Source organism: Micrasema longulum, unplaced genomic scaffold (assembly GCF_059751315.1).
Source record: "Micrasema longulum isolate JH-2025_06_02 unplaced genomic scaffold, ASM5975131v1 h1tg000472l, whole genome shotgun sequence".
NCBI classification, from domain to species: domain Eukaryota; kingdom Metazoa; phylum Arthropoda; class Insecta; order Trichoptera; family Brachycentridae; genus Micrasema; species Micrasema longulum.
This window is the reverse complement of record NW_028277670.1, coordinates 1,075-13,441: the sequence shown is the minus strand read 5'-3', so window position 1 is coordinate 13,441 and position 12,367 is coordinate 1,075. Positions and strand designations below refer to the sequence as shown.

The 12,367-nt window shown below is 33.5% G+C and overlaps 1 protein-coding gene across 1 annotated transcript; it reads right to left on the bottom strand.

Annotated features, from left to right (window-relative positions):
- Positions 1–368: 368 nt before the first annotated feature.
- On the bottom strand, positions 369–9,420 carry LOC148281300 (transmembrane protease serine 9-like). The gene is made up of 10 exons (XM_088226915.1): positions 9,364–9,420; positions 8,959–9,166; positions 8,413–8,647; positions 7,737–7,910; positions 6,529–6,660; positions 3,927–3,993; positions 3,199–3,385; positions 2,411–2,645; positions 1,915–2,091; positions 369–527 (listed from the first exon to the last, which is right to left on the bottom strand). Exons 1-10 carry the CDS (start codon positions 9,413–9,415, stop codon positions 387–389), a joined length of 1,608 nt encoding a protein of 535 aa, XP_088083041.1. The 5' UTR covers positions 9,416–9,420; the 3' UTR covers positions 369–386.
- Positions 9,421–12,367: the final 2,947 nt, after the last annotated feature.

The following is a 12,367-nucleotide window of genomic DNA, read 5'->3' as shown; positions in this document are numbered from 1 at the left end:
CCAGCAATGGAGAGAAACGGGCTGATAAAAAGAAGAAGAAGAAGTTCGTTCGTTCGTTCGTTTGTTCGTTTGTTCGTCATCTATTCATCTCATTTCAATGCAATCAAAACCATATTTAGCTCTCATTCCTACTAATTTGATACGAATAATTTTACGAAACGAATTAGTTACAGCATAAGGCCATAGTCTTTGCTTACATACTTCATGTTCTTAATTGAGATATTTATCTCTCGTATTTACTCGCACGTAAGAGTAATATTCTTAATCAATAAATTAAATAATTTATTTATAAATATGGAGTTATACAAATCGATTCTAGTAATTTAAAAAAAAAACACAAATTCGTTCTCATGTTTTACTGTCTTGTACATATTTTACAATCATATTTATGAAATTATTGGTTCAATCCAGTCAATGTATGCTGACACTCTGGTGTAGACATCTGGCGCACCCTTCGCACAAGGAAGGCCCCATGAAACAGTTCCTACAATTCCTTCTCCATTGTACAAAGCGCTTCCGGAATCACCCTGTTTAAAATAAACAAAAAAAAACATTAATACCACACGCACGCGCAAGGGTTTCCAGTTCAACTCCCAGTGAGATCTCAATAATTAACGTGAATTTTCTCAAATCTGAATATATGATCTATGTCGTTATCCATTTACCTGTCACGGTAAAAAATAAATAAAACATTTAATATGCTATCAAAATTACAAAGGCGTATGTTGGAGATTTTGATTACCATGCATGAGGTGCTGGTTTTGACTCCCGGCATAGAGAAAATTACTGGCATCTTAACCTAACTGTCACACAAAAAACATTTTTATCAATATTCAAATGTGAGTGCTCCTTGCTTTACTGGGTGCAGAAATAGCTGTGTCTTTATGATGATTTACTATATATTAATATAGTGATAAGTGATAAAGATTTGTCACGAGGGGTAAAATTATCCCTGATAGATATAGTTAAGGCAATGAAAGATACCGATGATAGCAAGACACCAAATGCCGAACACTCTTCAAATAGATCGGAAGGAATGTTAATGAACGACGATAGTCCACTTTCTCCTGGCGAGTTGTCTGTAGTTTCCTCGTTTGTCATTAAAGCAAACGCGAAGATGCTCCTTAAATACGCCACCACCAAAACATTTTACCAGATTCTCGTATATAAAAAAACATAACTAAATATAAAGTTACTCTTTTAAAGTTAATTCAGAAATTAAACAAAGAACAAACATTAAATTACCATTCTTTTGAAGTTTATATAAATATTGGGTTCAAACTGTCAGTAGGGTCGCAGTGAGTCACATCTTGCTGGAGGGTGTGATTTTATAAAATGCTGCGAACGCCCAGTTGCATTCTACCGGCAACACTACTGACTAGTCCTACTCGTTAGCGTCTACGTCGCGAACCCCGGGCAATGGGATTACACTCATAACGGTGTGATTACAGCAGATAACGAGAGGGTAAAGGCGAGTTTCTGGCGCCTCCAAACCAGAACAAACCAGCTAAGAGAAGGCAACCTCGACAGAAAAATCCACCAGAGAAGGCAACGGGAAACCACTCTGGTCATGTTTTCCCAGGAATCACTGTAGCGAATACATACATTAAGCAGTTGTCCTGGCTGCGGAGTAGCGCAGGACTGAGATGCTTTCGCTGTAGTGATCGCCGACGTCGGACGGACCTGACAAGGCACCTCAAGAAGATAAATATTGTACACGAAAAGAAAACTAAAAAATAATCCAAAGATTATTTTTTTAAACACACCAGTAACCGTAATATTACGTAATAATAGTTAGAATTTTTGAAAGTCAATATTATTTTGTTCATAAAAAAATACGGCAATGAACAATATTGGTTTAATAACATAATTTTTCTTACAGTTCTTTTTATTTTTTATTAGATGATATCTTACGTTGCATGTGCCGTTTCCTGTAGCTAAGAAGGTACAGATTTCCATTTCAGAGATGAAAGGAACCTTTCCATTGGGGTAAAGCTGGGCATTGTCATCCCTAAACTTCAGGCACTCCTTGTGGCCGAGTGAGAAAGTATTAAGGTACTGAAGAAGGCCAGTCACACCACCTCCAAGTTGCTAAAAATATATAATATAAAATTAGAGAAATGTATCAACATGCAGAACTGATTAGAAAACATCATGCGGATTGCAAACACCAATAATAATAAAATAAGTCAAATGACAACTGGAAGAATTAATATTGTCTTAATATCTTGATGAAATTTGTGAAAATGATGAGGAAACGGTTAAATAAGATCTATATATGAAGATGAAAATGGCCTTGGATTCCTCTGCAATGTTAACTTGACATGAACAAAAAGATAAAGTATCAATCAGTAAATCAATACTATATCATTCATGAAAAAAAAGGGAAAGTAATGAAACTAAACCATACCTTTGCTCCCCATCCAACGACAGTAAGTGGAGAATTGTTTCCAATAACATTTTTATTGATTGGTATGGTTTTGATAAGGTTTGTTAGGGTGAAGGCGCTCGCCAGCTCAAACAGTCCGAGATCGTTTTTGATGTCTTCTTCCCTATTCCATCCAGGATGGGTAAAGTTTGTTTTGACGGACTTCTCAACACCACCAGTATGGAGACCATTGGAGCCAGCCATTATCCTGATGGAACTAGAAATATAAAAATTGACCAGTCACTAACGGAAGAGGAATAGATGAAGTAAATTTGTTTGCAAAAAGCTTGTTTTATTGTTTCAACTAAGTCGTCGTATTTAGAAATGTTCCGAAACAACTTAAAGGGTATTCAAAATTAACAAATTACAACAGGGATCGACAAAATCTGAGAGAAGGGGTATTTGAAATCTGGAAAAAAATATTTGAATGAGGCAAAGTACTGCAGAAAATTGATATTAAATTGAAACCAAATGTTTTCCCTAAAATGTTGATTTGACGTTAAAAAGGGTAGTTGGAGCGTACGGCATCCACAAACAGCTTCCAGGTATCTGAGTTGACTGACAACTCCTGTATATGCTTTCATGTCTATGATCTGTAACTCTGATATGAAATGTCGACAAATTGTGAGAAATTTCCATCAGAACTTGGAAATTTGATGCCTTTTAAAGTAGGCAAACGTGAATAAGACTCTCGAAGGGCATCCGCTGTATTATTAACATTCATTATTGTAACTATAAAAATTTTATTCTCAATTGTGTTTTTAGCATACCTGGAAAGCCCTTTGCTGTAGACCGCATCAATGCAATGTGCCGCGGTGATTACAAACTTGGGTGTGATCAAGGATCCTCCACAGAAATGACTCTGGATAACCAAACCAGACCTCATGGAGACGGCAAACGGAGCAAACCCTGGCTCTGCTTGGATCCCACCGACAATCCGATTAGGGAATGCATCTCCTAAAATCCACGAAAATAATATAATTATATATCACTTTTTTGACAAAATTAATAATGTTTACGTTGTGATTTTTTTATTGAACGCCTAAGAGGCTATTTTAAAACATCACCTACTCATTCGTATTTAGTAGTGCATAGGGCACTTAACTGATGCTTCAATTTAAATATATCTCTATCATTTTTGTAACAAGGTAATAAAACCAGTCTTATGCCTCAGATGCCAGAACAGAAACAATTCAATATTACAATATTGAACCACCTTATTTTTCGTCTGACTTACCTGAAATTAAACCTAAAAGTTCAAGCAAGGTAGGCAAATACATCAACCACTACACTACGAGCCGAACTTTTCTCTTTTCGTTTTTCTTTTTCAGGATTTTTCACCTGAAAGGATCCGTCGAGTAGAAAACACTCGTCCTCGGTTCTGGTTCAATTTTACACTTAAAATTATTTTGGTTATTCTCCCGGGCATAGGTTAATTTAAATATTAATTTAAATGTCTAATAATATGCAAATGAATACAATTAAATGGTTTTCTTACCGTGCGCAAATAGTAGAAAAATGCAAACTAACAGAAAACAACGTTCAGCCATAGTTAATGCCCGATGCTTACAAATAACAAATATTTTAGATGAATGTATTTTATTTAATAATTACGATAATCAATCATACTAAACGTTTTAATTTTTGTTTAAAATAAAAATGATATCAAATGTATCGATCAGATAAAATATTTTTTTTAGTAAATTTCAATGAGACAATCATTAAATGACAAACATTTTTCTTGTTGAAGAATTTATTGAATTTTAGATTATTATGGGAAATCAAATCAATCATTATATTAATTTATCTGGGAAATCTAATTATAAAACAATTTGTGATGCAGAAGCGAGAAATTGTCTGGCTAAGATGTTTTCTTTTGTTTTTACCGAGTTAGGAGTCGAACCTAAGACTTTCTGCATAGTTTAGTTCAACAGTTAAGGGTCAACCCAAACATACGTTATCATTAAGAATTCATGAATCAAAATGCAACAAACCCAAATTCTGTAATTGTAATCAACTAGAAAGAGTGGATGACATCAAATATTTGGGGATTTTTGTTGACGCTAACCTCAACTTGAGAAAGTACATTGATTATCTGGTGGTTAGAAAAAGAAAAGTAATGATGATATTATTTTTGCCGAAACATATCGGTTCCTTAGAACAGGCATTGCCTATATAGGAACCTATAGATTGTCTCAAGTATTCCGCTATACCACACTCCTTTACTTGCTTGATTAATCCTTAGTGTTTAAGTTGAATATTTGTTTGTGATTTGGCTTATGTGATTTTTCTAATATATAAATATAAATAACTCATTTACTATCTATCTGACTATCTACATTGTACGAACGACGAAATATTTTGGCATATATTACAAAAAAAAACATAATTTTCGAGATACAAATATGGATTGGAGGCTTATGTGACACACTTATAATTTTCACCGTTGCGCTTATGTTAGAACTTCTACATCAAAAGTACTCACTCCACTTACTCGAAAACCTTTTTAAAGACCAGGGGAATTTCTTTTGGTTTCGCTCATACTAAAAAACATTTTTTTGTCAATAAACGAACTATTTATGTATTAAAAAACACTTTTTTGACAATGAATAAGCTTTTTATATTTCAGAAACAACGTTTTAAATTAAATTTAAACTCTACAGCTTTCATCGTTTCTTTCACTGTAAGTTTAGCAAATTGTTTGGAAAGCTTAAAGGCCTTTTATACGTGGTCAATACAATATTGTTTTGTCCTAGGACTCGACCATTGTCCACTGGTAAACAGCAATTAGTATGACAAAACATTGTTCCGAGACATTGTTACGTAGACAAACGGACAGGTTATCACCGCGAAACAATGATTACCCCATCCATGAGAGTGCCCACTTAAACCAGCCATGAGCCCTTTAGATGCCTAGACTTCTATATTACCTTCTCTAAAATGTTCTTCGTCTCTGTTGTAATATGTTAAAGGGAGTTGAATCCAGTCCTCGACCACAAAAATTTGGACAAACTCAAAATATTGTTGATAGATTATACTTATTTTTCCTAATATTTTCTATCTAGGATTTTTCAAATAATTTTTTCATCTATTTTTAATAAACAAAAAAACATGCAATGATAGGTGGGTTAGTATGGCAAAAATAAATCAATAAATTTTATAAACTTCAAATATTTCATACTCATAATGCTAATGTTGTTGTTTCAATACATGAAGGTGCTGGATATGAGACAACTGTATTTAAAAGAAGCACTTACACACTTCTGGTCGAACAATAAGGAGAGGTTTCAGCAAAATGTCCGTGCGAGATTTTCCCAGAGCATGAATTATGTCATACCCAAAACCCGTACGACTTTTGCTCAGAGACATCTCTCATTTATCGCACCGAGAGTGTTCAATATTTTGAAAGAGCGTATTAAGCTCTCAAGGACAAAAACTATTTTCAGTCAAATAGTTAAGGACTGGATTTTTCTTAGTGGGAGGGATTTGAGTAGGAAACTCCTTGATGATTTTCCGAATGTTTGAGTTTACTGTTTACCATATTGATGTGCCATACATATATATTTGTGTTTTTTTTATTATTAATTTTTATGTTTCTGATCCTATATTTGTGGTGATAGACTCATGTGTCTGTGTCAACTAAAGAGGAAGTTCAGTGTCTTTTTTCTTTGTTAATAGAATATTTTCTTTGTTAATGTCAGAGGTTGTTATGACAGTTCCTCCAATTGGTTCGTTTACGGTGACTAAACTGGATATCCTTCAATACTCTCATATCATTGGATCGTTAATATGAACCAGTGACGTCATTCAAAGTAGAAATTTCACTGTACAGTTTAATGCTCTAATTTTTACCGCGCGCAAGAAATCATTTTTGTGTCCCATTTCCCGTAGGGCTGAAGTTCCTCATTGCTAGTCCCGTCTCAACACAGGACTTTATGGAGTTGGGACTTATGTGTTAAATAATGTATAGTAAACTTATGTATGTAAATAAACAAATGTAATAAAACAAGTTATAGTAGGTGGTGTGATATTTTTTTTATTTTTTTCAAATGTTTGCGATTTCAGTATCCTTTAAAATAAGGAATCAATGATTAACCAACTATCTCTACAACCCAATCATGGAAGTAGGAAACTCTAGTGAACATGTCAGGAGCACCAGTAGCGCATGGGATTCCCCATGAAACTATTCCTACCAGGCCATCATCATTAAACAAAGCGCTGCCTGAATCACCCTGAAATTATAAAATATTGATGATTTACCACCAGTGAAGTGCTTTGCTAATGTTGAAGAAGAAAACATCTAATCTGGATTAGAAGACTACGTAAGATCTGCATTTTTCAAAGGCAAGAGGAAGTGTCATTTATAAGGCAGTAATATAATTAAAATCAAACGGATTGTGGTCCCGTGGCTATTGTCACGGACTCAAGTGATTAGAGTTTCGAAGCTTACTACCCAAACGTGATTCCGATTTTCTATTAGTGAGTTATTCACAATTCAAATAAAAATTAAAACATTGTTTTCAACCGCTCATTATTTATTTATTTATCGACCGGTTTCTTTAATAATACGATCGAACTTTAACCTTACAAAAATAAAATTTACTACTTGACTAAAGACTTACTTGTTTATTTGTTTTATTGAGTTAACAAACAGTTTATACAAAATATATTGACTTCATTTAATATCTCTACACTTTAAATTATAAAATATGATTTTATTTATTTCTCAATTCAACATTGATAGGGGAACTGTTGTAACTACAAAACCGGTAGTTACAACAGTTACAATAGTTACAACAGTATTACACAATGAATTAACCGTAAAGTTAATGCCACCATCATGAAATTTTAAACCTTTAAAAATCTATTTAAAATTCGTTGAAAATGGCTCCAAAAATGAAAATATTTAGGTAAATCATAAATACGCTATTATTAATATTTTCTTCAAATTAAAAAAAACCCTTTCCGATATTTTCTTTAATTTTTATTATTACTTTTATCTTTAATCAGGAATTCAAATCTGTAGAACGTTTTTTATTTATGTTAAAGTTTATTTAAGTCTATATTCATGGCTTCGTGGTCAGCGCGTTTGCCTACCATGCAAGAGGTCTCGGATTCGATTCCCGACACAGCTGATACAAAATATTTATTTGAAAGGGTGTTTTCACACCATAATATTTCATAGTCCCTGGACTGGTATCTGAGGCGTAAGACTGATCATCTTAACTTAATGTAACAAAAAATTACCAAGGTACGCTGCGATTGCGGAAAGGGAATGTGATGATGATGTTAAAAAAACTCTTATTACCTGGCAAACAGCTTGTCCTACGGCTTTCAATGTGCAAATCTCTCCCTTGGAAATTTCCGGGAAAAATCCACTGGTCTGATTGGCCAAAGCATCCCTTAATTTCACACACTCTTCGTGACTAATCGAAGGAGTTTCTAAATATTTAAGAACTGTAGAAGAAGAAATACCAGGATACTGAAAGAATACCATGTTTTTTTAAGTACGTCAATCAAAAATGGATTATATTGTCAAACATCACTCTGTCAGATTTAAAATTTACACTAAAAATGTTTTATGTAACTTAGTAGACATTATAATAATAAATATGTACATCTCCCCTCCCCTCCTTATCCTCTCTTCAAGCATTTTTGTCCTTATCCCGTCCAATTTACAGTAACTTAATGTTCTTAAAATTAATATTTAAAAAATCTTTGATTATTGAATACATGAAAATAACATTTTGATATGTATAAATTGTATGTATTTATTTGATATGTAATATATTTTCTTTACTAACTTTGTATACTATGTGGAAATCTGTTATTAGTTCTGAGTTTATACACGATATCTGTTTGTTTACTAAAAATATGTATGTAGAACTGTTGATTTCCCTAATAAAATAAAATAAAATAAAATGGCTAAAAAAAATGTCTAACGCAAATCGCAAATCTGCAACAATAAATATTAATGATATTACCCTTGTTAATCCCCATCCAACAGCCGTGAGTTCCTCTGCTTCACCAATCACTGCAGGATTCAAAAGAATAGGCTTAGTATTGGCGTCAAAGACCAGCTCATTGGTTAGTTCGAAAATACCGATATCATTCTTAATGGCCTTTGTGTTCCATTCTGGGTGAGTGAAGTTACGTTTTACCGTTGACTTTAGTCCACCGCTATTTTGGGATAGAGTCCCTGACAGAACTTGAAGATTGCTACAAGAAAGATCGAAGAAAAAAATATGAGGATAATGGTCATAAATTTCTACCTTTTGTACAGTTCGATTAGGTTTCCATCTCTTAATCCAAAAAAACTATTTTCAGTTTTTCTTGATTTGTGGCCTCTGTCCGAAGATTTTATGTGTCATTTTTTCTGATCTGTTATCATTCAATTTATCAAATTTGCGTTTTTTTTATTAAAATTTAAAATACTTTTGTGACGATTTCTTAATATAGATTATAAGGGTCTAATATTGTTGTTTGTTTTTTTCATATTTCAATTGTCTGTTTTTTAAATGAATAAATACCTAGACAAAGATCCACTTCCAATAATGCCACTAGACCACACAGCATCCACACAGTGAGCAGCGGTTACCACAAAGCGACTAGAGATGATGGTTCCTCCGCAGAAGTGAGACTTCACCAAAACACCAGTGCGAAGGGAAACAGCGAATGGAGCTAGACCTTCTGGTGCAATATCTCCGCCGATGATGCGATCGTGGAAGAAGCTGGCAGCTGAAATAAAATCAGGTGGTATATTTATGTTTCGACTCGTAATAGCTATTTCATAGCTGTTACATTGTTGAGGTTCGAATGAATAAGTTCGAATTAACATAACACAACTACACATTTTTTCGTATTTTTTTCAATGAGTTAAAAGAGCAGTTGTTCTAGGTTTAATATTAAAACAAGCATATACACTTAAGTCTTACCATTACAGCTAGCTACCACTGCGAGAAGAAATACAACCAGATACCTTGCCATCTTGTGCTCTGTCCTACGAAAAGTGTTATATATTTTTGTATTTATAGATTGTAACGACAAGGTGTATTTTATCAAAATATTATAAAAATTTCCTTGATAAGTATGAAATATTTTGATAAGTGTCATCTGAGTGATGAATCGTTTTACACGGGTAATCTATGTATCGTTTTTAAGTTTGTTTTATATTCAATTTGCTGTGAAAAGATATACGATTTTGCATTCTGAATGGACACATAATCCTAATTATATTTCTCTACTAAAAATTTGTATTAAAAAAGGGTAACATGCGTGAAGATCACTAATGTGCCAGTCCCATGTGCTATTTTGCTTGGCATGAATATTCCCTGAACTTCCCGGAAACATTCCCGGTGACCTGAAATTTACGGGAATTTAAAAATCTGTATATATTTATGCACTTTTTTGACATGCAACGATAGATTTTAATATAATATAAGTACATTTAAACAATATTTTACAAAACAGGCATAGTTATGTTAAAAATCATAAATTTCCTGTAGATTTCCCGCGTCCGGGAATTAAGTAACGCTTTTTAAATTCCCAATAAGTTTCTGAGTGCGTACGCTTTGCTTAGCTACCCCGCGTAGGACTGAATTTATTTTTCGTAGCTATAATATACGTCTTAGAGTTAGTCGTTAAATCAGTGGTAGTTTTAAGTTTTTTTTTTAAATAAAAAGGTAATAGTTTTATAAAAGTAAAAATGGGTTAGTGTGTCAATTTTTTTCTAAATAAGCAGAGATTATTTTGCGTTCCGCCATTTTTATTTCTTATTGTACCGCTCGATTTTGGCAAGTATTTATTTATTACAGAAGTCTAAAAAAACTGAGTATACATTTTGTCCGCAAGTATCATCTTATTCATGATCAAACCAATTATTTTTACTATTATTTTAAAACAGTATTTAATATCTTGATCTTCAGTACCGACTTACATTTTTTTTAAATCTTACACGTATTTTTACACCAGACCTGGTTGTAGTCCCATGGCTAGTATTGAGGACTCATGGATCAGAGGTTCGAGGTTCAAACCCCACTCTACCACAACTTGACTACCATTTTCTAATACAAAGATATTTAAAACTCGTTGAAAATGATTCTTCAAAATTGAAATATTGAGGTTAACCAGAAGAACATAAATATTTCTTAAAAAAAAACACAAGAATATTCAGTAAAGTATACTTGTAAAATGATACATTTAAAAACAATATGTACGTTCTCTTGAACTGTATTCATGTATGTTTACCTGCTTTTTCTTTCTTTCTGAACCGTTTTGTAAAAAACTTAATAAATAAATAAAATATGAGATACAGCTATTAATAAAGGCTGCTTGTTCAATAATTTGTAATAGTTAACATCGAAAATAAAACTTAATGTTTAAAAACTAATTAATTTTTCATACAAAAATGAAAATAAAATACTTTTTCCATTTATTACTATTACTAACGATCATAAAACCCGGCCTTTAGAGATACGTACAGCATGTCTATATAATTACACGTTTATTGGGTGACACGTATTCAAAAGGTCCATTTTTTGTTTGAACTATATCCGTATTCTTCCAACGTTTGGTTTTATCAGCTCATTAAGTGCTCTTTACTTTCCTAGTCAGTTTACCCCGAATGGCTAATGCGCAGGTGCACAGCGGGTTTATATTTCTATACTAAAATTCTAATCATCTGGATTTTGGTGACAATATCAAAATGAGTCCTATTATTTATGAATTCCCCAGCTATGTATATGCGAAAAAAAGGAAGAATCTTCAATCATACAAACAATATTATGTAATACGTGTTTCATTATAATTATTTTTATAGATAAATTATTCAGCGCAATTTTTGTCATATTAAAATTTAAATGAGTCACGAAAATACCTTTTAATTTATGAATTTTATATTAACACTGATCGCGCCACTAGCCAGATAGCGGATTGACGCTCAAATGTTGCAATTTGCTGGTTCACGGAATGTGGCGTTTCTTTGTGTTATCTTCGGTTACTTTGCCACCAAACCCTAGTACAAATGAATGCAATTGCCTTCCTTGTACCGGGATTCTTGACACCTTATTGTTCGAACTTCTCTCGCGGCAAACTCTCTCTCCAATCCTGTGATTTGATCGGCACTTGTCGATTTCTTGATGATTAATTCACCAGATAACATGACAACATCCACATTTCCTCAACTCTTCCATCTGTTGACTTTTGTGAAGTAAAAGAACTGAAACTTTTATCATGCGGGTGAGATTCATCCGGCTGAACCAATTCACCTTCTAGGCAACGCCTGAAAACAATTTTCCAATTTCGTTTACTTCTTCTTTTACCAGGGAGTTAATTCAACAATGTTTTGAGTATGTCCAAATGCTTGGAGACTGGCTGGCAGCCATCTGCAAGCATTTGGACATACTCAAAACATTGTTGACCTGAAGTGTATTTTAAATTTGTAAACCGACAATCGTCATCAGATATAAACTTGCGTAGGTACTGCGTATCATAATTAATTTTTAAATTATCTCGAGCCTAATTTTAAGCAATTTAGATAATTAGTATTGATTTTAGTTCGTGGGCTCCCAACCAATGGGGTGCACCCCACTTGGGGGGCGTAAAGTGACCCACTGGAGGGCACGACGGCTCCAAAAATAAACTGCATATTTATTAAAATTTATGTTCTTGTTATTAGAAAGAAGACCATAAAGAAAAGAAAACTTGAGTACTTTGGGCATGTGATGAGAGGTGAAAAATATAAAATTTAACAAGTCATTCTACGGGAAGGATTGAATGATGACGCAGTGCAGGTAGAAGGCGCATCTCTTGGCTTAATAACTTGCGTGACTGGTTCCATTGCAGCACTCAGTCCTTGTTCAGGGCAGCTGGCAATAAAGTAAGAATCGCAACGATGATTTCCAACCTCCATCGGTGAGAGGAACCATAAGAAGAAGAAGT

Bases quoted from the DNA above. Each gene is read 5' to 3' on its own strand.
- LOC148281300 (XM_088226915.1), bottom strand. From the start codon at position 9,415: ATGGCAAGGTATCTGGTTGTATTTCTTCTCGCAGTGGTAGCTAGCTGT. The intron at 3,994-6,528 runs GTTGGTTAATCA...GTTATTTGTAAG, and splicing joins ATGATTGGGTTGTAGAGATA to CATCGGGCATTAACTATGGC. The intron at 3,386-3,926 runs GTAAGAAAACCA...CGTGGATTTTAG, and splicing joins TTTTCTACTATTTGCGCACG to GAGATGCATTCCCTAATCGG.